General features: G+C 32.7%; 1 protein-coding gene across 10 annotated transcripts in view; it reads left to right on the forward strand.

Annotated features, from left to right (window-relative positions):
* The window catches only part of LOC106876365 (receptor expression-enhancing protein 1), a 189093-nt gene that overhangs the window by 146753 nt on the left and 14840 nt on the right, over nucleotides 1-27500 (forward strand). For 6 of the 10 annotated variants that reach the window (XR_016244227.1, XR_016244229.1, XR_016244226.1 and 3 more), the window contains 3 exons: nucleotides 55-75; nucleotides 12531-12659; nucleotides 22536-22669. Coding sequence is in view for 5 of the 10 variants with exons in the window: in XM_089362411.1 (XP_089218537.1) it covers nucleotides 55-75; nucleotides 12531-12659; nucleotides 22536-22669 (284 nt within the window). In the remaining 5 variants the exon portion in view is untranslated. The remainder of the gene's footprint in view (nucleotides 1-54; nucleotides 76-12530; nucleotides 12660-22535; nucleotides 22670-27500) is intronic. The other 4 variants (XR_016244228.1, XR_016244230.1, XM_089362412.1 and 1 more) reach the window with 1 other exon arrangement.

Consider the following 27500-nt stretch of genomic DNA (forward strand, 5'->3'; position numbering starts at 1 on the left):
CGACTCCCTACAACTGCCTTGTATTGTACAGAAAACTTCTGGCTTGTTTTTCAGTCACACCAAAATCTGCTAGTAGTAAGTGATTTGTCTGTTACTGTTTGCTTTATTCTTTTCTTTTTTTTTTTAATATATTATTATATACATTTTAAGTATTTCTGTCTCAATTTCTTTAATTATTTTTAAAACTAATTATTTTGGTGTTCTCATCACATTCTTCAATTACCAGCTAGTTTTCTATTTTTGGTTTTAATCTCTTTGTTCTATTTATTTCTCTACTTAGTTTTTTTCAATCTGAAGCTAACATTGATATTACCCAATGACTCAAACGATACTGTTCTGCCATACAGTACTTATTTCTCTGAGAAATATGCCTAGATATATATATATATATATATATATATATATATACATCACATATGTAAAGACATCTGTGTATATATAAATATGTATGTCTGTGTTTGTACATGCATAAATACTCTTTACTCTCTCTCTCTCTCTCTTACTCTTTTACTTGTTTCAGTCATTTGACTGTGGCCATGCTGGAGCACCGCCTTTAGTCGAGAAAATCGACCCCAGGACTTATTCTTTGTAAGCCTAATACTTATTCTATCGGTCTCTTTTTGCCGAACCGCTAAGTTACGGGGACGTAAACACACCAGCATCAGTTGTCAAGCAATGGTGGGGGGACAAACACACATACACACATATATATATATATATATATATATATATGACGGGCTTCTTTCAGTTTCCGTCTACCAAATCCACTCACAAGGCTTTGGTCGGCCCGAGGCTATAGTAGAAGACACTTGCCCAAGGTGCCATGCAGTGGGACTGAACCCGGAACCATGTGGTTGGTAAGCAAGCTACTTACCACACAGCCACTCCTGCACCTTTATGTATAAAAAATATATTTATGTATATAAAAATATATATTTATGTATAAAAAATATACATAAATTTTGATGATTGTATGTGTGGAAAGATGAAGGCAAACTCACCATTGTTATGGAGGGTAAGAAAATGAATGGAAGTACTATTATGAAAGGCTGCTGCATATGGAGAATGCATGGATTAAAAACGGACTATCTTATGCTGACATTACAAAGGGGCCAGCAATTTAAGTTGACAGTAGCATGGTATAAAAAACAGTTAAGGACGTGAAGAAAGGGAAGCTGTGGATCCACCATGGAGGGTTGTAGACACTCGAAATATCTAGTACAATAGGATATTTAATTACCACCATGATAATTCATCAAGTTATACAGGAAAGTGTCATACACAATGACTGGCATAGCAGTATCATCATAAATTGCTAGAAAGGCAAAGGATATTTAAAGCGAAATGGAGCTTGCAGAAGAGGTATACCAACAAAGACATGGGAAAAAGTGAAGGTTGGTCTCAGGGCATTGGACCTCACAGAGGAGATGATGAAGGTCTAGGGTGACCAGTGATATGAAGTTTTCAAGAAGACCTGCCTATCTCAATGCAAATTTGTGCGTGCGCATGTATGCACAACAGACAATCCATCCAATTTCCTCCTCAAGACATTCTCAATACCCATCATCTCTTTCACTCAATACTCTTTTGCTGCTGTAATTCAGTGTGAGCAGATCGGCATATTTCATTTGCTTTTCCTTGATACCATTTACTCCTCAAAACCATTTTACTTTTTCGCCATCTTTTATGCTTAATACTGTCCTCTCTATCTATATTTTACATTGGTCACTCTCTTGGGCCATCAAATTATCTCTTTTCCACCATCATTCATTATCTCAGCTCCACAGTCTTTCAACTTCTCCAGTCACATGTCATTTCTCCCATCCCGTTTCTTTATTCCCCTGCCGGTTGTATCATGATTATTACTATTCTGCTGCTCTTCACCAAGCCACACCCATCCTTTCCTGCATTATCATCTCCACTCTCTTACCCTCCCCCAACTCATGTATCATTGGTTACTCCCTCACACCTTCTTCAAGCCAACCCATTTTTCTACAGTTGTTACCTACTCTTCCCTGCCCTTAAAACTCAATTCTTTATAATATTCACCCTTGCATCTTTTCTCTATCTGTAACCATCTCTCACTCTCCCATGCACTCTTACAACCTCTACCCACACACACTTCCAGTTCTCCTATCTCAACTCACTTCTACTCACCTTGTATCTTGAGGGTGCTACCTCACTCTGCATTTCCACTTTTTAAATCTCTTTGCTGTTCCATCCCAGTCACTCTCACCCTCTCTTTTATAAAGTGAATAGCTGTGAGCTCCTCTGCAGCAGGAGATATATTCCATTCTGAACCTTTCTCATTTTAATCTCTCTCCCCATATAAAAAAACTGCCTCCTTCTCTATTGTAGCTCTACTGAATTAAAAGGGCTTCTTAGACTTGCAGGGTGCGTAGAAACTTCACTAGTGTTGCTGGTGCAATAAAAATGTACTTCCACATACAGGCACAGGTATGGCTGTGTGGCAAGAAGCTTGCTTCTCAACCACATGGTCCCAGTTTCAGTCCCACTGCCTGGCAACCTATTGTAGTCACAGGCCAACCAAAGCCTTGTGAGTGGATTTAGTAGACAGAAACTGAAAGAAGCCTGTTGTGTGTGTGTGTGTGTGTGTATATATATATATGTGTGTGTGTGTGTGTGTGTGTGTGTGTGTGTGCACCTTCCACATACAAAAGTTAGGTTACCTGTTAACCTTCCTCTGATGTTGCTGCACCTTTTATGTGTCCAAAACTTACACTGAATGCATTTAATGGAGTTTCTACCTACACCTTTTCTACAGATTCAATAGGGCTGTTTACCTGAATGGATTTGTGATTTATCTGCCTTCCTACTTACTAAGACTTTGGTTTTTGCTAGGTTAATGCTAGACTTTACTTCCATACCTGGAACTTCTTTAGTTCAGGTAGTGATTCAGCTATAAGAGCAAGGTCATCAGCATAGAGGAGCTCCCAGACGCAGCCTGTCTTGAATTCCTCTGTTATTGCCTGGAGGACTATGATGAACAAGAGGAGGTTGAGGACCGATCGTTGGTGAACCCCTACTTGTACCCTGAATTCTTCACTATATTTGTTGCCCACCCTCACTTTATCAGTAGTGTCCCTGTACAAGGCTTGTATAGCTCTTACCAACCACTCATCTATCCCTAGTTTTCGTATAGACCAGCAGATAAGTGATCAGAGGACCCTATCAAAAGCTTTCTCCAAGTCAGCAAACGCCAAGTACAGAGGTTTCTCTTTGGCTAGGTATTTCTTCAGAAATATAGCATCGGTGATGCTTCTCCCTGGCACAAAACCAAACTGCATCTCATCTAGACTAACTCTCTCTATATATTAATGTTTGTGTATATATGTAATATATGTAAGTATATATATGTGTGTGTATATGTGTATGTATATATGTGTGTATGCATGTGTGAATATATGTATGTATGTGTGTGTGTATATATATGTATATAGATAAATATGCGTATATATAAATATAGTGTAATAAAGAGATAGATGTTATATAAACATAATCATAAATATAACAACCAAAACAAAAGTACTCCTAGATAATTCTTTACACGTTTCAAAAAATTTAGCAACTGGCTGATGTGATAATGTGTATTATGCAAATGACTGTGCATATTGAGTTAGTAATACACATTAAACAAATAGAAAAAGACTTTGAACCCCAAAATTTTCCCTTCAGATGTTGAAAGAGGTATGGCAGAATGTGATTTATCTAACACACTTGTTTTTAAGAGTATGGCACCATCAATAAATGATGGAAGAAATGCCAGTTAGTGACGATGTTTTATAAATAGTGATAGTAGCAGAAGTGGGTGAGGGTGAGTAGAGGCGAGAAAATTATAGGAAAATGAAAGAACAAGGAAAAAAAGCAAACACATCCAGAACAGAGAAGAAAGGGTAAGTGATGATCAGTTATAAAGAATCAGACTAATTGAAACATGTCATAAATCAAAATTTGGAGAAGACGAAATCAAGGCATGAAAGAAAGAAAAACAATTTAGGCTCCACTTCTAAGTGAGTGGCAGAACAGTTTTCGGTGGCCTAAATACACTATAAGTATTCATGAGTATAGACTATGCAGAGCAGGAGGCATGGTAAAAAATGTCAAGAATTAAATAATGAAGAGAAAAATAAAACTAATGTTTTTTTTTGTTTTTTTTTATTCCTCTTTGGTCCAGTAAGTGTTATTTTCTTTTTGTTTCTACCTAGAAATCAAAGGAAATGATTATTACTCCCTTCAAACTTTGCTTTTATTACCTGGAAGTTATTTGAAAACGACCTGTTTTCCGTTACATTTCAGACAGACTCAGTGTTGAGTTGCAGAAGCAGAAATATTGTTAAAGCAAATATTCTGCTCATTACCACAGATTTGCTTGTCTGTTGCTAGAACATGTCCTTTAGTGGCTGACAGTATGTGCATTTCTGATTATGAGCAGAAGTGGTGGGTGAGCATCATAGCCATGTGTTGAAAGGGATTCTTTGGAGTTTGAATAAATGTAAAAAAAAAAAATTTAAAAAAAAAAAAAAAAAAAGCAAAGTTCGAAGGAAACATTAACCATTTCTCATACTTTCTAAGAGTAAGCAAATAAGAAGTAACAGTTGCTACAAAAACTGTATTACACATCGTAATAGAATAGGATGAAAAAAAATGAAGGAAAAGAAAAAGAAAGGTAAAAGAAGAAATATATATAGAGTGCTAAACCATGAAAGTTATAGGACAATAGATATAAAATATAATTTACAATTTATGAAGACTTAAGGTACCATAGGTATAAAGGTATGATATTACTCTAATTATAAGAAAAACAGCTGAAGAAGGATATCCAAGAACCTAAGATGAGGGTATTCGGTTAAAATATAGATGATAGCTATCTAATGGTGTTGGAGTATATTGATCTATAGTAAAAACATTTTGGAAAAGCAATGTCTGCAGGATGTGATTGTGTCCTGCTGTCTTAGAAAATTCAACTTTCCATTATATCTCCATAATATTTCCAGAGATTCCCTGCTGCACAAATTGCATGTAGTTCAACTATCTTCCAGTTTGTTAGAATAGACTAGATAATCTCATAAGAAATGTTCTTAGTCCTTAGGTGATGGACATAATTTGCTCATGCAATGGGTGATTTTAAATTTAATATTAGAAAATGAACTAAGAAGCATCTTTTCAAATCAGTGAACAATCCAGTATATACTTTAGTCAAATTCAAGTGCTTAGTATAAACAATGCTTCTGTTGTGTTGTTAGTAATGAACTCTCAGAGGACAATTGTTGGGTATTCTACAATTATTATTTGTATCACATGATAAATAACCATTAACAATTGTCTTTTTTATTAATATTCCAATTTATCATACTATTATTAATAATACTATCAATATTATTATTATTATTATTATTATTATTATTACTATTAAGGTGGTGAGCTGGCAGAATCATTAGCGTGCTGGACAAAATGCATGGCCGTATTTCACCCATCGCTACGTTCTGGGTTCAAATTCCGCTGAGGTCGACTTTACCTTTCATCCTTTCGGGGTCAAACACTGGGATTGATGTAATCGACTCATTCCCACCTCCCACAAGCTGCCTTTGTGGCAAAAATGAAATTATTATTATTATTACTATTAACAAGTATATGATTATCTACAATCACTTTATTATTGGAACAACTATAATTACTATAATTATAATTTTTATTAATATTATTTAGCATTAGTAGTGTTAATGCTAATGTCACTGTAATTCTGAGGTAATTTTTAAATTTTTATTTCTAATTTTACCTTCAACTTCAGTCACATTATCATTATCATCATCATCATCAAAATTAGTAACAAAGATAACGAGCTTGGAGAATCGCCGGAGATAATGCTTAGCAATATTTCATCCATCTTTACATTCTGAGTTCAAAATCCATTGAAGCTGACTTTGCCTTTCATCCGTTTGGAGTCAATGAAATAAGTACTAATTGAGCACTAGGGTCAATGCAGTTGACAAGCCCTTTCTTAATTGCTGGCTTTGTGTTTACTATAGTAGAGAGGATTATTATTACAACAATTATTATACTCAGTGTTAGAACTTACTATTATAAGCTACTCCAGGGTAGTTACGGATAAGGCCTAGTTTCTGTCAGTTATAGAACCAAGATTAGGTGTAGTTGAGTAAGAGAACCTCATAGTGGAAGTATTAAGTATGGAGTAGTTCTTATCTTGAATGGGGAGAAATTAGACTTTAGAATATTAACGAAAAGTTTAGGCAGAGATTTAACTAGTAACCAAGATGGCAGTTTCAGCTATAGACCTTCTTGGCTCCTACTGTCATCCAGAATGCTTTAGTTGGATAGAATCAACCACAGTAAGAGAAGTTTCTGACTCATCTGTGCTGTGTATACAGAGATAATCTCATGCAAAACCAGGGGCGAATCATAGGTATTTGAAGTATGCTTAGCAAGGGAGAAACTTATTTTACATTACAGAGTGCTCTGTAAGAAATTTTATCAGAGAAACCACTAGCTAAGTGGAGCCTAGTTATATATATTATTGAAGATATCTTCATTTGTGAATAGATTGCAAATTCTAATGGAAACACTTTTAACAACATTATTTAGGACAGATCTATGATGGTTAAATTTAACATTAGTATATTGGAAGCCTTCATTAGTTTCATGAAAGAGAAAATATCAGCTTGAATTTAAATCTAAATCCATGTCTAAGCAATGAAGCTGTTTTGAAAGTATTATTGAAGGTAATGGATAAATTGATTTTACTAAAACAATTATATAAAGCTTTTCAGGTACATGCAAGGCTAGATTTGGAATGACCAATAGCAACTAGCAATGCTTTAGTTTTATAAAAATATGAGTGTAGTTTGTATAGAAGAGAAAGACTAACTAGTGTCTTTTTACCTATTTGAGATATATATATATATATATATATATAAGTCAGTAAATAGTGGGGTTGTGTTAACCGCACGTGGAGAAATAATAGGAAAATGAAAAATAAGAAGAAGGCAGAATGCTAAACTGAAAGCATATTTTAATATAGATGTGTAAAAAGGATTTCTGACCGGCTTTCACTGCATGGCAAATTTTCAAGAAGAGGGAGAATGAAAATGTTTTTTTACAAAAAAGTAAAAAATAATATATAAAAAAATAAATATACCAATACATTATATTGTCTTGGAGCTTTTAAAGTTCAATGGTAATCCATGTAGATAATAGTTGGAAAAATTAGGATGCATGAGATTGAGAGTTGTGTTTGGTTTAAAAAAAGAAAAGAGGCTGAAGGTTTATGTGTTAAGCAGGAAGTGTGGTGTCAAAACAGGAAGTGTGTGTAAGGGAATACAATTCAGTGGGTTTTATACTCTTTAGTTGGAGTTCTGGACTCTTTGTCAACAGGAAGTTTATGTCTGTTCTTAGAGAAATATGGTCACTGAGGGGTTTGTGTGTTAAGAAGTGGTTGGAATTTCTCTATGAAAAGATTCTCCTTGTTGATTCTTTCTTGTGTGGAGATTCCTTATATTCCCTTTCTATCAATGTAAAGACAGAATCTCCACACAAGAAAGAATCAACAAGGAGAATCTTTTCATAGAGAAATTCCAACCACTTCTTAACACACAAACCCCTCAGTGACCATATTTCTCTAAGAACAGACATAAACTTCCTGTTGACAAAGAGTCCAGAACTCCAACTAAAGAGTATAAAACCCACTGAATTGTATTCCCTTACACACACTTCCTGTTTTGACACCACACTTCCTGCTTAACACATAAACCTTCAGCCTCTTTTCTTTTTTTAAACCAAACACAACTCTCAATCTCATGCATCCTAATTTTTCCAACTATTATCTACATGGATTACCATTGAACTTTAAAAGCTCCAAGACAATATAATGTATTGGTATATTTATTTTTTTATATATTATTTTTTACTTTTTTGTAAAAAAACATTTTCATTCTCCCGCTTCTTGAAAATTTGCCATGCAATGAAAGCCGGTTAGAAATCCTTTTTACACATCTATATTAAAATATGCTTTCAGTTTAGCATTCTGCCTTCTTATTGTTTTTCATTTTCCTATATATATATATATATATATATATATATATATATATATATATATATATATATATATATATATATATACATACATATACATACACACACACACGCACGCACATACATATATTTATACATGTGTATGTATGCCTTTGTGTGTGTGTGCCCAAATGTTCCTAAACAAACAAAAATTCTTGAAAAACTTGTTATGACCAAGGCAAAAGAAATCTCAATGAGAATGAAGACCAAAAGAAAAAAGCATTCTGTTTGTAGTTACCCATAATCTTAGAAACCATACCGTCTTATATTCAACCTGACCATACCTTCCCCTTCTATAGCAGCCATCAAATCTCAGAAAAATAATTTAAAGAATCACAAATTAACAGTCAAATGTGGAAAGACTCTTAACAAAGGCACAATCCACATCAGAAGAAATATTTCAGGTAACAAAATGTGGAGACTTCTTTGTGGGATGTGTGAATTAATGGAAAAGGGCAAAACCAAAAACATTCGTGAATGGGAAAGAATTGTAGGTTAATGCACATATGAATTGCAAAACAAAACAAAAAAATCCTCATTTACTGCATCACATGCTCACAATGCAATGAGAATTATATTGAGCAAACAGGATCAGAATTAATGCATTGTGTTAGGATACATACACAACAAATCAGATTCATCTCTTAGAAATGTTTCATACAGAGAACATTCTAGACATTTGTGCAAATGGAAAATTGAAAATATTACCTTTTCTCAAAATAAAGGAAGAACATATTCAACTGTGAAAGGCAAAAGAAGAATATTGTATAATAATTTAAAATCCAAAACTAGATCAGAAACGGTCAATACCTCTACTAAAAATAACTACCTCTGTATGGATCACCTTACAACAGTTTGAAGTGGTTGTTTAATGTGTGTGTGTGTGTTATTAAGAGAAATTATTGTCTTTATTTTCTTAGTGCAGCTTTAAAAATTGTCATTGCACTATTTCTGTTATACTTATGCAATATTAAAGGAAACTGAAGAAAGTAAATACCAAATAGTTAAAAAAAAAAAAAAACTGTGGTCAACTGAAAGAGTGAAACAACAGTATTAAAGTTATATTTGGTAGGGTAACTTAATATAGTGAGTTGAATGGCTTCAGTCAACTTATGTTATTGAAGCAGTTAGTAGATGAAAAAAAAGTCTACCTCTAGCAGTGTTACTGTAAAATCAATGGGCAAGAAAGATTATTCTCATAAAATCAACCAATTTTGGAATTTTGGAAAATATATGCAATGTAGATGGGAATGGAAACAAAGGTCACAGTTTGGTCTTGTACCTGTTCAATGAAGAATTTTCTACTTAGTTGGCATGATTAAGGATGATGAATATGTTTAGAAATAGGAGCAATGTAATGACATTGATTATGAAAGAAAATGTAACTGAGAGAAAATACTTCCAAGGAGCATGCCACTTACCTGCTACAAATATGTCAGACATTCGAGCGAGATCGTGCCAGTGCCACTGGACTGGCTCCTGTGCAGGTTGCACGTAAAATACACTATTTTGAGCGTGGCCGTTGCCAGTACCTCCTGACTGGCCTTCGTGCCGGTGGCACGTAAAGGCACCCACTACACTCTCTGAATGGTTGACGTTAGGAAGGGCATCTAGCTGTAGAAACTCTACCAAATCAGATTGGAGCCTGGTGTAGCCATCTGGTTTCACCAGTCCTCAGTCAAATCGTCCAACCCATGCTAGCATGGAAAGCGGACGTTAAACGATGATGATGATGATGATGATGAGTGAGTTGAAAAACTTTCACTAACTGAAATTATTCATGCAATTGAATAAATCTCCCTCTAAAAGCAACAAGTGAAGAAGACAAATCCAATATGATCAGCCTACTGAAATGTCAGGAAAATCTACTCTATGCAGGTAGCTGTAGATCTTGTCTTCTCTGTGATTTGAAAATCTCCCTCACTTTTACGTTAATCACTAATCTTTTGTTGACTTTACCAGATCTGTGTAGGTATTACCTAAGAAATGTTTCTTTCTTTGTTTCCAGTGTTGGGTCTCTTTACATTAGTGTTTACTTGGTCCACTTACTATATCTGACATTTTCACCTTGGTTTTCCTTCTCAACTGTTTCTCTTTAAAATACTTGTCCTAAATTGCATGTAGTAACCTATTTTTTCTTGGGTTTCTCTTTGGAATTCTTTTATTTCTAGTCTCTAGTTATTTTGGGGGTTTTTTTTCCCTTATAATTTCAAATTAATAAAAAGTTTTCTTAAAACTTTACTCATTAAATTTCGTTCTTTAGGCTATCATAAAGCCTATAGATTGAAAATGGGTCATATTAATCATATGTTCTTCTTTGGTGTTCATTTTATTCATCAATAACTTAGAACAGTTATTTGAAATAGTAACAAATATGATGTGTGTGTGAGTGTATGTGTGCGTGAACAGCATGCTCTTGGTTTCCTAATTTTGAAATTTTAAAATCATATCTTTAAGCTAACATCCTCTACTAGGCAGTAGACTCATCTTCGTGCCTACTTAATTCATATTTTGTTGTTAAATCATAACTCAATGTTAATTGTTAAGACATTTTATTATTTGTAATCTTGAAAGTAAAATAACTTATATGATTTTCTAGAGTTTGTTTTCCTTGTTATCATCAAACAGAATTTCAATTCTAATCTGATCTTTATTCTTGCGAATCAAATGTTTTAAATTACTGTCATATACTTGATACACTAGAAAGCATATTTGAAATATTTGGTTAAGAGAAACTTCAGAATCATACACATATTATAATCACTGAACCTAACACCGAGCATCTTTCTATGTGGGTGTGCACATACACTTGTACACAGTCAAGTAATATATATGGCTATAGTGTACCTTTTTGTTTTGTTTTTTACCCACTTTTTTTTTTTCTTATTATATATCAAAATTTTATTGATTTCTTTTGTGTAGATTTACTGTAGAAGTTGAAACATTCTTATCATCACTGTCAAACTATCAGCTCACATTATCTCCAGCAAAGCATAACCTCTATTGTACTTAAATAAAGGTCATTTTAACTTAGGCTTGAATTGTATGTAGTTTGGAGAACTTTCTCTTATAGATTTTAATTTTTTTTTTTTTTTTTTTTGCCTCTTTCGATTGGTATGGAGCCATTCAGTTCTGTTGTCAATATTATACTGTATTTAGTGACTGTAATAATAGTATGCTTTGAATAGCTTTCTCTTTTCTTTCCTCTTTTTTTTTTTTTTTTACTTATGGATTAACCTTCAGTTGCTGTAATTTCATGCTGCATGGAATACATTTCTGTTGATAAATATTTTTTTTTTATATAACTGTTCCATCATTTTCTATTTAAAACAAGACATACACACACACACATTTTTATAAACACATATATATAAACATATTTATATATATACATACATATATATATATATATATATATATACACATGCATACGCACACACACACACACATATATATGAGAAAGAGAGAGAAAAAAACACTAATATTCTTTTTATATTTTAGATGTATTTTTCTCAGCCAACTTATTCTTTTAGTTTGAAAAATTACCTGTTTTGGTGCTTTAAATATTTAGGAAAAAATATTTTATTTTATTTAAAACTGACTTATACCAGCGTTGTTGTTGTTATTATTATTATTACTATTATTATTATCATTATTATTTACACATCTATAAAACTGGGGTTTTTTTCTATCTTATTTTCTGTTTCTTATTTTCTCTTCTTTTTAAATTCAAAGTGAAATTATTAAAAGGCAGTTCTATTAATGACTTCCTTATCTGTTGATTGATTTCTTCTCTAAAGATATCCAAATTGAAACAAATGGAACTATGCTTTTCTTTTCAAAAGCAGTTCTTTAGTTATTTCAGTGGTGTATGCTGTACACTGAACCTCAAGGTCACCTTCTTCTCTCAGTAGGAATTCCGGATTAACTCATTTGCTACTCTTTTTGTACTTTTTTCCTTATAGTTTTAATACGAAACATTGCTATTTTGTTGTATTACTGATTAATGAGTACCTTCAATGGATTTTTCTCAAACAAATATCTGAGAATATAAAAAGTACCCCAGTTCTTTTCCTTTATAATTCTTTTATTGTATTCTACATTTCTTTTACTTCCTCTTTCTTTTACTCCTCAATTTTAAAAATCTAATTTAAACTCTTAGTTATAGAGCTGTGTTGGGGTGTATAAGTCTGAGAATTAATTAGAAACTCTCTTGGTACTGTTACAATAGCATTGCATTGCCAGACTTGGCAGCTTCTGACAACTGTTTTTATTTGTTAACCAATCATTTGCAATCGTGATCACAGAAAAAAAAATTTCTTTTTGAATTTGTCTCTGTTTTTTTTTCCTTTTTTTTTTTTTTTTTTGAGGGTTTTTTTTTCTTCTTTGAACTATTTTGTTTCTTTTTTTTTTCCTCCCTTCAGACAATAGATTACGTGAAGACAACCAAGAGTTAGAAAAACGCATCAAAAAAGAAAAAGATTCTAAGTATCTCACTGAAGAAGAACTAGAAAGTAGACAGATGCAAAATATTGCACCTCGAGGAAAAGCAGGTAAGTTCACACACACACACACACACACACATAGGATTGTAATATCAGTTTACCCTTTATAACAATGCAAAAAGAAGAAAAACTAGGAAGAGGTGGAGGGAAAACATTAAAAAAATCTATTATTGCTATTTTCTTTTTTTTTTTCTTGTGTTTCATTTTTGAAAAAATAGCTTTATCTCTGTAAATAGCTGTGAGTTATTATAACCTAAACTGACTCTTTCTTTGTACATCTCATTAGGACAGTATTCAATTAATCAATAATATTAATTTTATGCAAGTGTGATAAATAAAGCCACTATTGTGACCTCTCCCTAATGAACTGCGTCCATCAATGGGCAATTAATGTTATTGATTTCAAGAGTTAATAAAAACACACACACAAACACACACAAAAAAAAAGAACTGTAACCCATTGTAGGATTTAAGTTTAGCACTGCTGAAAGGCAATAAAATACTTGTCAGTTATGCAGAGGCATGTTATATACCTCACTTGGTACCTATTTACAGGTAATGAAATATGCTAATGAAACTGTAATCTCATACTCTACTTGAGGTTGATATCATATTAACTCAGATAACTAAATTTTAGATAATTAGATTATTTCTTACCTGTTACTTGTTTTAGTCATTGGACTGCGGCCATGCTGGGGACACAATCTTGGAGGATTTAGTTGACCAAATTGACACCATTACTTTTTTTTTTTTTTACTTTCTCAAATCTGGTATTTATCCAATTGGCCTCTTTTGCTGAACTGCTAAGTTGGGGGGGGGTGTAGACAAACCAACACCAATTATCTAATGGTGGATGTGGGGAGGAGGCAAGCACAATCACATGCACACCCACATGTACATGGTAAGCTTCCATACAGTTTTCATCTACCAAATTCACTCACAAGGGCTATTGCAGAAGATACTTGCCCACAGTGCTGCATGGATTGGGGCTAAACCCAAAAGCACATGGTAGAAAAACAAGCTTCTTAACCACATGTCCATGCCTGCACCTTACTCTTTTTCTTTTTTTTTTATATTTAATCTTGTAGCCTAATTTCAAAGCTTCAAGTCTTTTACTAAAATGTCTTCTCATAATTTTTTTTTAATCCTGGCATAAAAACTACTTTTGTAAGAATAATCTTAGAAAAAGAAAGCAAAAAAAATTTAGGGATTAAAAAATATTTTAGGGTATTTGAAGTTTCATATTTTCATATTAATTTTACAAACAGGTTTTGTTCTTTAAGTCCTAAATCCTAGAACAATGAATAATTCAAATAGACAACTTACAAAAAAAAAAAAAAAAAAAAAAGAGAAACATTCCATAAGCATATTGATTTGTTTCAGGTAAGTTTCAGCAAGATAAATGATTATCATTATCATTGTGATCGTTTTTTTTTTTTCACATCCACTTTTCTATGCTTGCATGGATCAGATGGGATTTGTTGAAGCAGATTTTCTATCACAGGATGCCCTTCCTTTTGCCAACCTCCACCAATTTAAACTAAGGTAATACTTCCCCATGACCAGACCTGTTTTCGGAGAAGATTGGCAATGAGCAACACTTTCCTGCATGATTGTGACACTCGTTTACAACTATTGTGCAAGGTCAAGACAAAGCAACGCATGCACATCCATTCACAAGGTTTTGGTTGACCTGGGCTATAGTAGAAGACAGTTGTTGGCGGTATCACCCAGTTGAACTGAACCTGAGACCATACAGTTGGGAAGCATACTTATTTCTTTACTGCCCACAAGGGGCTAAACATAGAGGGGACAAACAAGGACAGACAAACAGATTAAGTCGATTACATCGACCCCAGTGCGTAACTGGTACTTAATTTATCGACCCTGAAAGGGATGAAAGGCAAAGTCGAGCTCAGCGTAATTTGAACTCAGAACGTAACGGCAGACGAAATACCGCTAAGCATTTCGCCCGGCATGCTAATGTTTCTGCCAGCTCACCGCCTTGGGAAGCATACTTGTTTAGCACACAGCTATGCATGCACTTAATATTTGGAACTATATTTTAAAAGTTCAATTATAGACCGATTCTGTATTTGCAATCTTGTGTAAGTTGTTTAAAAAGCATGTAGTTCTTGTAATACATGATTATATATAGCACTTCTATAAAAAGGAAGCTTCTCTAGTTTCTGTTTCATTTAATGTCAGAAACTAAGTTAAATAAATCTTCATATACACTTTCTTTTTTTTAAATAAAAGGAACTGATTTAGCTGTAGTTTCATTTGTCAACTCTCCTGATGGGGCTTCCTTGTTTAATTGAAATAAGAAATTTGTAGATAGTCAGTAAGCAAGAAACCCAAAATTCCAGGGGGGTTTTTTTTTGGGGGGGGGGGTTAATTGGGAAATTTTAATAAATGTCATTAAGAATGTAACATTCTGGTAATTGGTTAGCTTCATTTAATTTGGAAAATATATTTACATGACAGTCACACCTGTTATGTGTTAATTTATAAATATTTTCATGTAAAATGTTATGCTGATCACAAAAAGAAATGGTTGCCTACATAAGGATAAAAAATGTAATTCACATGGAAAAATTGATCATTTAGTGAATGTGCACAGGGCATAAAATCTAAATAATAATTGTTTCTCTCATAGACACATGTAATAATAATTTCAAATTTAAAAAAGAAATTATCAAACAAATTTTTAAAAAATTATCATGATCATAGGTGCAGAGTGGCTGTGTGGTAAGTAGCTTGCTTACCAACCACATAGTTCCGGGTTCAGTCCCACTGCGTGGCACCTTGGGCAAGTGTCTTCTACTATAGCCTCGGGCCGACCAAAGCCTTGTGAGTGGATTTGGTAGACTGAAACTGAAAGAAGCCCGTCGTATATGTGTGTGTGTGTGTGTGTGTGTATATATATATATGTATTTGTGTGTCTGTGTTTGTCCCCCCAACTTCACTTGACAACCAATGCAGGTGTGTTTACGTCCCCGTAACTTAGTGGTTCGGCAAAAAGAGACTGATATAATAAGTACTAGGCTTACAAAGAATAAGTCCTGGGGTCGATTTGCTCAACTAAAGGCGGTGCCCCAGCATGGCCACAGTCAACTGACTGAAACAAGTAAAAGAGTAAAGAGAGTATGAAAAGAATTATGTCATTAGTATATACAAGTCAAATGAATTAAATATTGATATTAATTTGAAATAAATGAAAACGGGAATAAAATGTTGTATTTCAGTACAAATCAATAAGTTGATTAAATACAAATTAAATACCAGCACCACTAAAACTTTAAATGATTTAAATGCATATAAAATTCTTATATCCCTACTGTTAGAATCTATATCAGTAAAATTTATAATTAATATCAAAATTGGAAATAAACGATATAATTTTGAAACTATTGTTATTTATTCTGAAATGGTTTCAAACCTATTTGGAATGAATTCGGCACCTGTGCTCAGTAGTTTTACTGATATTGTAAATAATGTTGATAATTCAACTGATTTTAATATTAAAAATAAAATTCACAATGTACTAAACATTTGAAGTTAATTTTCTTTACCTGAAGCATGAAAATGCATGCTAATTCAACTTCATCTAGGCATGAAACTGATAAATTTACAGGCCAGACTATTACCATTTTCAAAAGCAAAGTTAGTAAAAATTATAATGTGAAGTATTGAACAGTTCATTGGAACCATCTGACTACAGCAATTGGGCTGTGTCTCTTTTATCTATTTGGAAGCTAGATGACAAAATTTGCATCTGAACAATTTTAAATCGTCAAGAAACTGACTAAAGAATGCCACATAATGCTCAAGTATGGTGGAGTATTCTGTAAGTTGGAGAATGGAAAAATATCTGTATACAGGAATTTTAAAGATACTTATTTACTAAGCAAGTTAACAGAAGAATCACAAAAAATATTTGTTAGAAATACACCTTTCTGTCTTCACAGGTACAATTAACTAAAAAAAGAAAAATGCAAAAGAAGTATTAGAATTTGTTTCAAAAGTTGGATATTATCCTACGTTCATTGAGACCATGGCAATCCTTACTGTACTGTTACATAATTTAATGAAAAACAAGATATCATTGAAATGGTCAGATGATTGAACAACAAGTGATTGAGGCCATAGAGCTTTTCAAACATTACAATGAAAATTTGTTACTAATTTTAGATGTAGATGTATTGCTCAGTCATCATTGAAGTGGTCTGTTACAGCATGAAAATGGAGTTGAATATTTATTGGCTCACTGGATATTTATGAATAGGTAACTAGGGATTCTCTATTATGTTGGGTTTTCATGCTGAATTAATCACTGATCACAAGCTACTAATACACGTACACTCACCAGATAATAATATGCTGGTGTTTAGTCTTAAAGACTACAACATTGAGGATGTTCTGCAGTATATTATAAAGCTTTGAAGCAGCACGGAAATGCTGATGCATTATCTAGACTGTTGATCGAACTTAATTATGATTTTCATGCAAGTCAAAGACATCATATTTTATCTGGATTTAAAATACATCAAATTATTGATGAAAGTCTCTATGGAACGTCAGTTACTACTAAAGAAGTTGAATCAGCCATAAAGTCTGATATTGATATTATTTGAATTAAACAATTCATCAATAATGATTGGCTTGAAAAACTAAACATTAAAGAGGAATAATGGACAAAATGTGATGCAATTAATTATCATGGGAATATATTAAATTTTGTGGTCCAATTTCCCTTGGATAGTTATTTCAAAAATATATCAAAGTAAAATTTTCACTCAATTGCTTGATGATCATTAGTGCATGGTCCAAATTAAACATAAGTTGTAGATACTGCTGTTGGTTGAAACTGCAATCCAGTAGATATACTTGTCAAATCATGCCTAATATATCAATCATTTGCTAATGCTCTAGATAAAAAAACCTAATGAAAGAACAAAAATATTTGGGCCATGGCAGTGAATACATATCAATTATGCTGGGCTGTTTTACAATAAAAAAAATAGGTCTATTGCCATTGATTCTCTTTTGAAATGTTCTTATGTTGCAATGACTACTAATGAAACATTAGCAAAGGTAATACCCCAACATGATTGCAGCCTTTAGCTGAAATGAGTAAAAATAATCTCTCTATATATAAAATTCTTTCTCTCTCTCTCTCTCTCTCTGTCTGCCTGTCTGTTCCCTATGCATTCTCGGACGGCTCAACCTAATCAAATCAAATTTTACAAGGTAATAGTATTAGACCCCACAAGTGTCAACATGTAATTTTTATTTTCATTTGGATTAAAGCAATATATTTTATCTAAAATAATCTTTCTATAGTCAACTGTAGTAAAGGACATTTTATACCATGACAACGATGACGTCACATTTTTTATATGAGTGTGGATGTGTCTGTGAGTGTGTGTGTGTGTGTATTTACACGTTTGTTACATATGACATAGTAAAGGACATTTTATACCATGACGACGACAACATTTTGTATGTAAGTGTGTGTTTGTGCATTCGATACATATGAGATAGTGAAGGACATTTTATACCATAACAACAACATATTTTGTATATGAATATGTATGTTTCTGTGAGAATGTGTGTGTTTGTACCTTCCTTAGGTATGAGATAGTAAAGGACATTTTATACTACCGCCACCACCACGACACATTTTGTATATGAGTGTGTATGTGTTTGCATCTTCCTGTACAAGATAGTAAAGGACATTTTATACCACGACATCAACACATTTTGTATATGAGTGTGTGTGTGTTTGCGCGTTCGTTACATTAATGTGTGTTGACAGTCAATCGAGATCAGGCTGTTCAATACCCTGTTGAATTTCTGAGCACACTTAAACCCACTGGGATGCCACCGCATAACTTGACACTAAAGTTGGATGCTCCCATTATGTTGCTTAGGAATCTTGACCCACCTCGCCTGTGTAATGGAACTTGCTTAATTGTTACTTCCATGAAGCCCCATTTCTTCAGGCAACAATCATAACAGGTAGTTACAAAGAAGAAAATGTCTTTATTCCAAAATTTCCTCTCATACCTACAGATGTTCCAATTGAATTTAAGAGGCTTCAGTTTCCAGTCAAACTAAGTTTAGGTATTTCAATTAACAAATCTCAGGGTCAATCCTTCAACATAGTTGGACTTCATCTCTCTACTACATGCTTCTCTTGCAGCCAACTCTATGTTGGTTGCTCACGAGTTGGAAACAGCAACAATTTATTCATTTGGACACCAACAAAAGATTACACAATGAATATTGTTTACCCTGAGGTGCTTCAAGATTGACAGATTTTCAGTTCAAAATTTTATTATCATTACAATTTGGATATTTTGAAATAATTATGAGAAAAAAAAATATATCCTCAAATTTATTACTTCCTGAATAAGAACAGCAGTAACCTGAGCAATGCAGAGTAATTCAGCTAGTATTCTATAAAATCTACATCATTGAAAGATAGCCTGAAACAGTTGTATCCTACAATAGAACTCTGTTGTATCATCCAAAATTAAACAATTGTGCAATAAAATGGCATTCAACATATGGCGTCTGCTGTTTTCTATCTGGTTTGTTCAAACATTCAGACAAGGAATTCAATAAGCATTTCGTAAAAATTATTTATGTGCAGAACAACAACCAAATTTTGTATTCCCATATCATTCTGCACTATTTCCGGCAGAAATGCTGCATGCCTAACAACTAGAAAAACTTATGTCATTATTACTGCTAAACCTTGATATGGCAGGCAAACACTTTTAAATATTTATACATTGAATGATCAGTATTACTTAATATTGAAATAACAGTAAATGAATTTGTAGAGCAATTACAAAGAAACTTAGTTCAACGGCTTGGTTCAAACAAACCAGAGTAAACGGAAACCATGCCAGAATCACATTTGGCTATGGGTCTGTCCATGAAATCGATCTGCAACCATCATCATTGTCACTACCAATGTTCATTCAGTGTCATTGCTACAACTGCCAAGATCCACCAAGGCAGTGATGAGCTCCAATGCAATACTTGTCATTATCTATTTGATAACAAAGATAAACAATTATTTTAAATTAAGTATTACCATTTTGTACAATTTACATATCTTACTGTTGTACAAAATGCATCATATCTCTTCATTGGATGTCAATTATAATTGTTAAATTGAAATTGAAAGTAACTAATAACATATTTAATTATTGCTATGTCTTATTTTAGTAATTATTCACGCAATATTCTAGCACAAGTTGTTGAAAGGAAGACTACAATATTTCATATAGCGCATTTTTGCTAAACACAGGCAAAAAAATATACATATATATATATATATTTAATATGCAGTATCAATTAACTGGAAAACTGATATATGAAAACTCACTTACACACACTTACACACATGGTGATAAACAGTCGTTCTTATCTCCTTAAATCTTGTTTTAACAAGTTGATAAACTCAGCACATGTCAAGAGGGGTTGTTTGCTTGTGAAACACTTACTGATGTGATGAAGTAGCTCTGATAAAATATGTAATCTGTGAAGTATATTAGATATGTACACCATACAATGAATTTCTATTGAGCTGTACATTTATAACTCAACCCCGCCTGCCTTTCTCTCTCACATTAATATTTTTTTTCTAAACAAAAGTTATTAATGGAAAAATATACAGGAGTGAAGGTGTATAGTTACTTGTATATTTAGAAATTTTATTCCTGTATCTTTTTCCCTATCTCTCAGTTTTCTTCCTTTTCTTATTCTCTTTGCTTCTTCTTAGCTTCTCTCTTGTCAGAATTAAGTATTGTTTACTTAACCTTGTTCTATGTAGATTTCTTCATAAAAATCTACATGTTGTCCCAATATTGTAAAGAGGTCAACGTCCAAAAGGTTCATTTATAAAATATTTTTCATTAAAAAAAGAAAATACATCTTAAATTAGAGTAGTTTGAATGAAACATGATATTAAATTAGATAAAAACTTGTTAAGGCCAAAACAATGCAAGGAATTACAGAAGCAAAAACAGAACAACAGTTAAAATGTCTTGATGAAGGGGTCCTTACACCGAAATACTGAAAAAAAAAAAAATACAAGGTGGACTTCAACTGTTCTGATTACATTTTTGTATTTCATTTTGCATTGTATCAGTCTCAAGTTTTGAGGCTAATAGTTTAAATAGCTAGTTTTTTCTAAATGTTCATAAAAATGTCAAAATTGTAGAATCATTTAAGATTTGTATGCAAATAGATTTTATATTTATAAATCTATATTGCAAAATTGCCCTTTGAGTTCAAATCTAGATGAAGAACATTGTTTCAGACATATTCCTGTCTTTTTCGATTGAGTTTCAGACTACATAATGACTTGATTATACCTTTTGAATTGCAGATGCTATGAATTATTGCCCACATATTTGAAATTTAATCAACTTCACTGGTGTTTTGAGACTGAGATAATTATGGTACTCATTAAAGTAATTGAAAACAACAGGAAATTAAATATAAAAAGCAAAAAAAAAAAATTATGTAGAGTAAGCTTCTTTTCTAGTTGCCACCTATAAAACTCACATTTTTAAAAATAAAGTTCCTAATCTAAAACTGTCTTTACTTTCTTTTTCTTTCTTCTAAACAGCTGAAACTAAACTTTTACTGAAATGTTCATCAAACTAACTGATGTTCAATATTTTGAGTCACTTATGATTGTCTCTCACTTCTGTTAAATTATATTCACTAAGAGAAACGAAAGGATCGTTTGAATATTATACTGTGCTTCTGAGTATTGAAGTGAGTCCTGTCAGGGTCTGTCGTATATTTCTCATTAACTAAGGGCATGTAGAGCAAGTGTCATAAATATACTGGTGGTAAAATTCATAGGTATTTAACAAGTAGACAGAAGTTACTGAGCAAAACATAGATACAAGTTAATATTTCTCTCATATTACTCTCATATATGTAATCTAATGAGCTGGAAAACATTGATCTTTCGAGAGCATCCAAGCAATTTGTGAATCAAAACTCTCTCTAGGTGTGTTTAAAAGTGAGTTAACACTAACAAGATCAGGTGGTTAAAATTTTTGGACAATATAGACAAATATAGGCTGGAGTGGATCTGGCTTTTAAGGCTTCTGATGAAAGTAGTGGGCATGTTTCAGTCTTATTGGACCTCCTTGGCCAAGCATATTCTACTCAGATGACAAGACTGTGAGTTATATATTATAGTTTGGAATGTAGTAAGTCCTGAATTTTATCAGTTAATTTTATTGCGGTTACCACTTTTGCTTGTTTATCTTTCCTCGGAGTTTTACTCACCAATTGCTTGGATAATTTCCGTTCATCAGTTTTTCACTTCACTATAGTACTATAATTGTATTTAGCAAGCAGAACACTCCCTGAAGTATTTTCCATCAACAATTAGTTTCACTACTCTCTCCCTCCCCTCCCTATATATATATGAGAGAGAGAGAAAGAGATCACTTTTAATCATGCAGTGTAGAATATGCCAAGGAGGTTTAATAAGACTGAAACACATCTGTTGTTTTCACCATTTGGCTTTAATGATCTGTTACACTCCAATTTGCATTGTCTATGTTCAAAAATTTCAATCAACTGATCATATTGGTGTTATTTTTCCCAGAGGAAGTTTTTGTTCACCAATTATTTTGATAATGTCGGTATTTGTATTTAGAGTACAAAATGATCCACTGAGGAATTTCCAAGTGGTCGTATTGTTTTTGTTCTCCACTCCACCTTTTTTTGTTGTTGTTGTTTGTTTTTTTTTTTGTTTTTTTTTTAAAGAAATCGTTGCTGAAGAGAATAAATGTTAATAAAACCCAATGCAGCCCAGAGCCTAATTTAATTGTTGTTTCCAGTTAATTTATAACAACACCTTCTCTATTATTTTAGATTTATACAGTGTCCCTGAAGAGAGTAATCCATCACCGCTGTCTTCCATGACAAAACCCTACAGCTCGTACAGCAGCCGCTATAGTAGTGGGAGCAGCATTGGTTATGATTTAAGATCTTTGTCAAAGAAGGAGGTAAGAGATCTGTGTTTCTTGTGATGTGTCTCTCATGCTTTTCTTTCACTACTGATCTCCTCAAGATAAGTATTAGTGCAATTTGCTATACATTTAGAAAACACTGATTTGAATGCTGTACCTAATTTATATATATTAAAAAAAAAAAAAGAAAAGGCTTTCTCTCAAAAGAAAAGAGTTACTGCTATGTTATCTTTTTTTCTTCCTCACTTTAATGTTTGATCTGCTAATTATGTTTTCAATATCGTCAACACAGCCAATCATTTGTATGTACCCTAGAATTTGGTTTAGGTTAAATAGAAATTAGGATCGATATTATAGGCTAGCAAGGTCTACTTCGCTGTAACTTTCCTTGCAGCAATTTGTTTACAACATCTTTATCACAAGCAAGCGTCTGTTTTTACTGTTGTTTAGATTTTCTAGATTATATGTAAAAATTTCTCATCAAAAAATGTTCAGAGTTAACCCTTTTGTTATACATCTGTTTGACATACATTGCCTTTCTTTCAATTAATTTTGAAAACAATGAAAGATTCAATAAAATAACATTGTCATTATTAAGGTCAACTTTGCTTTCATCATTTTGGGGGTCAATAAAATAGGTACCAGTTGAGTACTGAGGTCAATGTAATCGAGTATACCCCTCCCCCAAATTTCAGGTCATGTGCCTATAGTAGAAAGGATTATTAAGCTAGTGAAAATGAAATTGTGATGGCACCTGTGCCCAGCGTCGCCTTTCTGGCACTTGTGCCTGTGGCACGTGTAAAGACTTTCGAGTGCGAACGTTGCTAGTGCCGCTGGACTGGCTCTTGTGCAGGTGGCACGTAAAATACACCATTTTGAGTGTGGCTGTTGCCAGTACCACCTGACTGGCCTTCATGCCGGTGGCACCTAAATGCACCCACTACACTCTTGGAGTGGTTGGCGTTAGGAAGGGCATCCAGCTGTAGAAACTCTGCCAAATCAGATTGGAGCCTGGTGTAGCCATCTGGTTCACCAGTCCTCAGTCAGATCGTCCAACCCATGCTAGCATGGAAGGCGGACATTAAACGATGATGATGATGATGATGATGATGTAAGGTGGCGAGCTGACAGAATCATTAGCATGCAGGGCTAAATGCTTAGTGGCATTTCATCTGCTTTTACATTCTGAGTTCAAATGCTGCCAGGGTTGACTTTGCCTTTCGTCCTTTTTTGGCTTGATAAAATATATACTAATTCCACATTCAGGTCAATGTGATCGACTTATTCTCTTCTCTGGACTTGCTGACCTTGTGCCAAAATTTGAAATCATTGTTAAGCTAGTGTTTGGAACAGACATTAGCATGAAGTTAGGCTATTTTAATTTAGAACCCTTTAAAACAGAAAGTTAATATCATAGAACTAAGGGCAATCTCAGACAGGTGATGCCAAAAGGGTTAAGTCATCTGAGCAAGCTTAGAATTCAATTCAATTATAAACACTGATTTTCACGATCTTAAAAACTTGCTATCTGTCAATTAAATTTTCATGAATTTTTTTACTTAGGATTTTTATGAATTTTTTTTACTTAGGATTCTTAGACAAAACAATCCTCAATGTTTTTTTTGTTTCTTTTTTCCCGACTAGTGAACTAATTAGGAAGCACTTAGTGTCCCAGTTCCCAAAACCCAGACAAATGATGGAAGTGAAATACTAATTAATAAAAACAAACAAAAAAAAAACAATATTACCTAAAGGATAGATTTGTTTTTGATTATTGTACAGGATTTTATTTTTTCTCTGTAAGAAACTGTTACTAATTCACGTTAGTGTTTTTTCAATCCTGAACCTCAAAAGCGCTGTAAAAGTATGTGTTTGTAAGATGATGGGGTAGCAATTACATAGTCTCATATTCCTCATGCTTTATTTATGAAATTATCTTTATCCCTTTGTAGTGAATTGGTAAACATTCAAAAGGGTTTTGTTTGTGTGTGTGTATGTGTATTGTTGACATCATAAGAATTTAGATTCTTTGAGAGAACATGAAATAATTCTTCTATTGAATGATTAAACTCAAAGCAGTTAAAACTATAAATAATAGCATGTAAATATTGGGTTAAAAAACCTTTGGCTTTTTCTAGCCAAAAGATTTAGTCAACACTTTTGAACATATATTGGCCAGCACTGATACCCAAGTATTTTTGGTAGATCTGATGCAAAATGCATTAAGTTCAAAACTTAAAAGGTTTTGCTTCAAGGCAAACAATGTCTGACTGTTTTTACAACAAGGATCCCATAAACATGACAGTTGTTAGTGCAAACAGGAAATGCACAAAAGACTGATCAGAAATTATAATATATTATACACCAGATGTACCTGAATGGCTATCAGCACGTACAGCCTCCAGGAGTATAATTACATTGATGATATTAGTGTCAATTTTGTCACTGCTGATTATATAATGGAGATGGGATTAAGTTATTACGACACTGCTGTATCTTATAGCAAATATACTTTATCATTATGCCTTCTTTCTCATGCTGACATGGGTTGGACAGTTTATCATAGTCTGATTCAGCTTTTATTTGGAGTGGCTGCCTTCTGAGTCTGCTAGGTGCATTTTATCATGAAGATTGCCTTGTCCTCAGAACAACTAAAGAGTCATTTCTACTCTATGTCCTATGCTAACTCTTTCTTGATTGAAACCTACATACATGCATACATTATTGATGCATGCATGTACGTAACTCCTACTAAATGTGTTAAGTACTCATTTCTTTCATTTGTTCACTTGCATATATATGTATATATATATATATATATATATATATATATATATATATAAAACAAAGTAAAGTTAGGTATTACCACACAAGTAAAAATATAAGGAAAAGAATCTGAAATGCAGGAGTCTTTTAAAAGTATTTATTAACTTAACTGGTTTCACTTACTTAAAAAGATTTTCAAAAGTGAAGTGTGAGGTAGTGTGTATTTTCTGTGGTGTCAAAAATTAGTTTACAAAAATGTATTGGAATCAAGTGATAGTCTTTGACAATGATAAGAAAAGATTTGAGGCTTTGTGTATTCTCTGTGAGAAATCAAAAAATAGTTTACATAAAGACATTCAAATCAGGTAATAGAATTTTTTTATAATGATAAGAAGCAAAAATTAGTTTACATGAATATATCTCAATCAAGTAATAGTCTTTGACAAGAAAATAAAATATGTATATCTTTTGTAATGAATCAAGAAATAGTTCACATAAAAACATTCAGATCAGATAAAACTTTTTCATAGTGATAAGAAGATGAAAATTAGTTTCTGAATGTTTTTTATGTAAACTATTTCTTGACTCATTACAGAGGATACACAAAGCCTCAAACTGTTTCTTATCATTGTCAAAGACTCTATCACTTGATTTAAACATATTTTTGTAAACTAATTTTTGGCACCACAAGGATACACAAAAACCTCACACTTGTGAAAATCTTTTTAAATAAGTGAAACCAGTTAAGTTAATAAATACTTTTAAACGACTCCTGCATTTTCAGATTCTTTTTCTTATGTATATATAATTAATGGGCATTTGTGTGTGTGTCTGAGAGAGATATAGTCTACAGCAGTAAAATATGTGACTTAAAATTAGTAATGCAAGGATTGGTGAAGAATTAATCGAATGTAATAATCCAGTGGATGTGCAGTGTTGATTTACCAGATTAGGAAAGCATATAGTGGAAAAAGAATCTGGTTGATTTGGCCTGTTAATCCATTTGTGTTAATTATTTAAAGACTTCAGTTTTCATTTAGGAAAATTACCACAGAATGTTTCACCTTACCAGAGTTTACTGGGAGGCTTTCCTATATTTTCTTAACAGCTAAATTACTACCCAAACATAAGATTTAGATAACATAAAGTGACTATTGAAATGTGCTACTGTTTAATATTTGTTGATTTATCCCTGTGACATCAAAAATAATAGGTATAAATAGTCATATATTAAGATAAATTGTCCTTATATTTAAATTTAAATGTACCTTTAAAAATAATAGGATGATCTCCATTATAAATTATTTGCATCATGCTGAGAGCACATTAAAGCAAACTTGACATTCTGTATTAGATAACCTACATCAGAAATGGTGCCATAAAATCCTTTGCCTTCCTTCTTTCTCTCTTTCTCTGCATATATTTTTCCATGCTAAAAAATTCCATCAGTTAGGGAGTTTCTAGATTGCTGCTTACTCAATATATTATTGTGCGTAGATTTAATAGAACATCAGTACTATAGCTTTCAACAGTAAAGGAGTTAGGAAAGTGGGCAACAACAAATGAAAGTTGATAAGAAATACAAAGCTAACAAAAACTGGTGGGTGTTCTCTTTTCAAACTAAAGTAGAAGTGTTTCCTGCATTGAAACCAGCTCTGAATATCAGATTAGTTTAGTTCTCCAGCCATCTCCCTCCCATCCATTTTGTTGACTTTATTTTATTCCATATGCATTTTTACATTTCCTTGTGTTCAAATTTATTTTCTTTGCCTTTTTTTTTTACAGTCAATCTTTTTTTCCTTGGCTTTAAATAATGTCCAAAATTGCATGCAATTTTCAACTTATTTATGTAAAGAACCAAAATATCTTGCATACTTTTAGGTGTAAAATGTGCATATACCACAAGATATGCATTTGGCTTATTTACTAGATTTCCAACAATGTCTTATTTTGGACAGCTGCCTAAAGGAGAATCCTGTCTCTTAAAATTCTTGGCTATTGCATTTAGATATCAAATCACATTTTATATTATATATATATATATATATATATATATATATATATATATATATATATAATGAAATTTTTTAGTTATTTTTTT

Source organism: Octopus bimaculoides, chromosome 14, assembly GCF_046866305.1.
Source record: "Octopus bimaculoides isolate indiv1 chromosome 14, ASM4686630v1, whole genome shotgun sequence".
NCBI classification, from domain to species: Eukaryota; Metazoa; Mollusca; class Cephalopoda; order Octopoda; family Octopodidae; genus Octopus; species Octopus bimaculoides.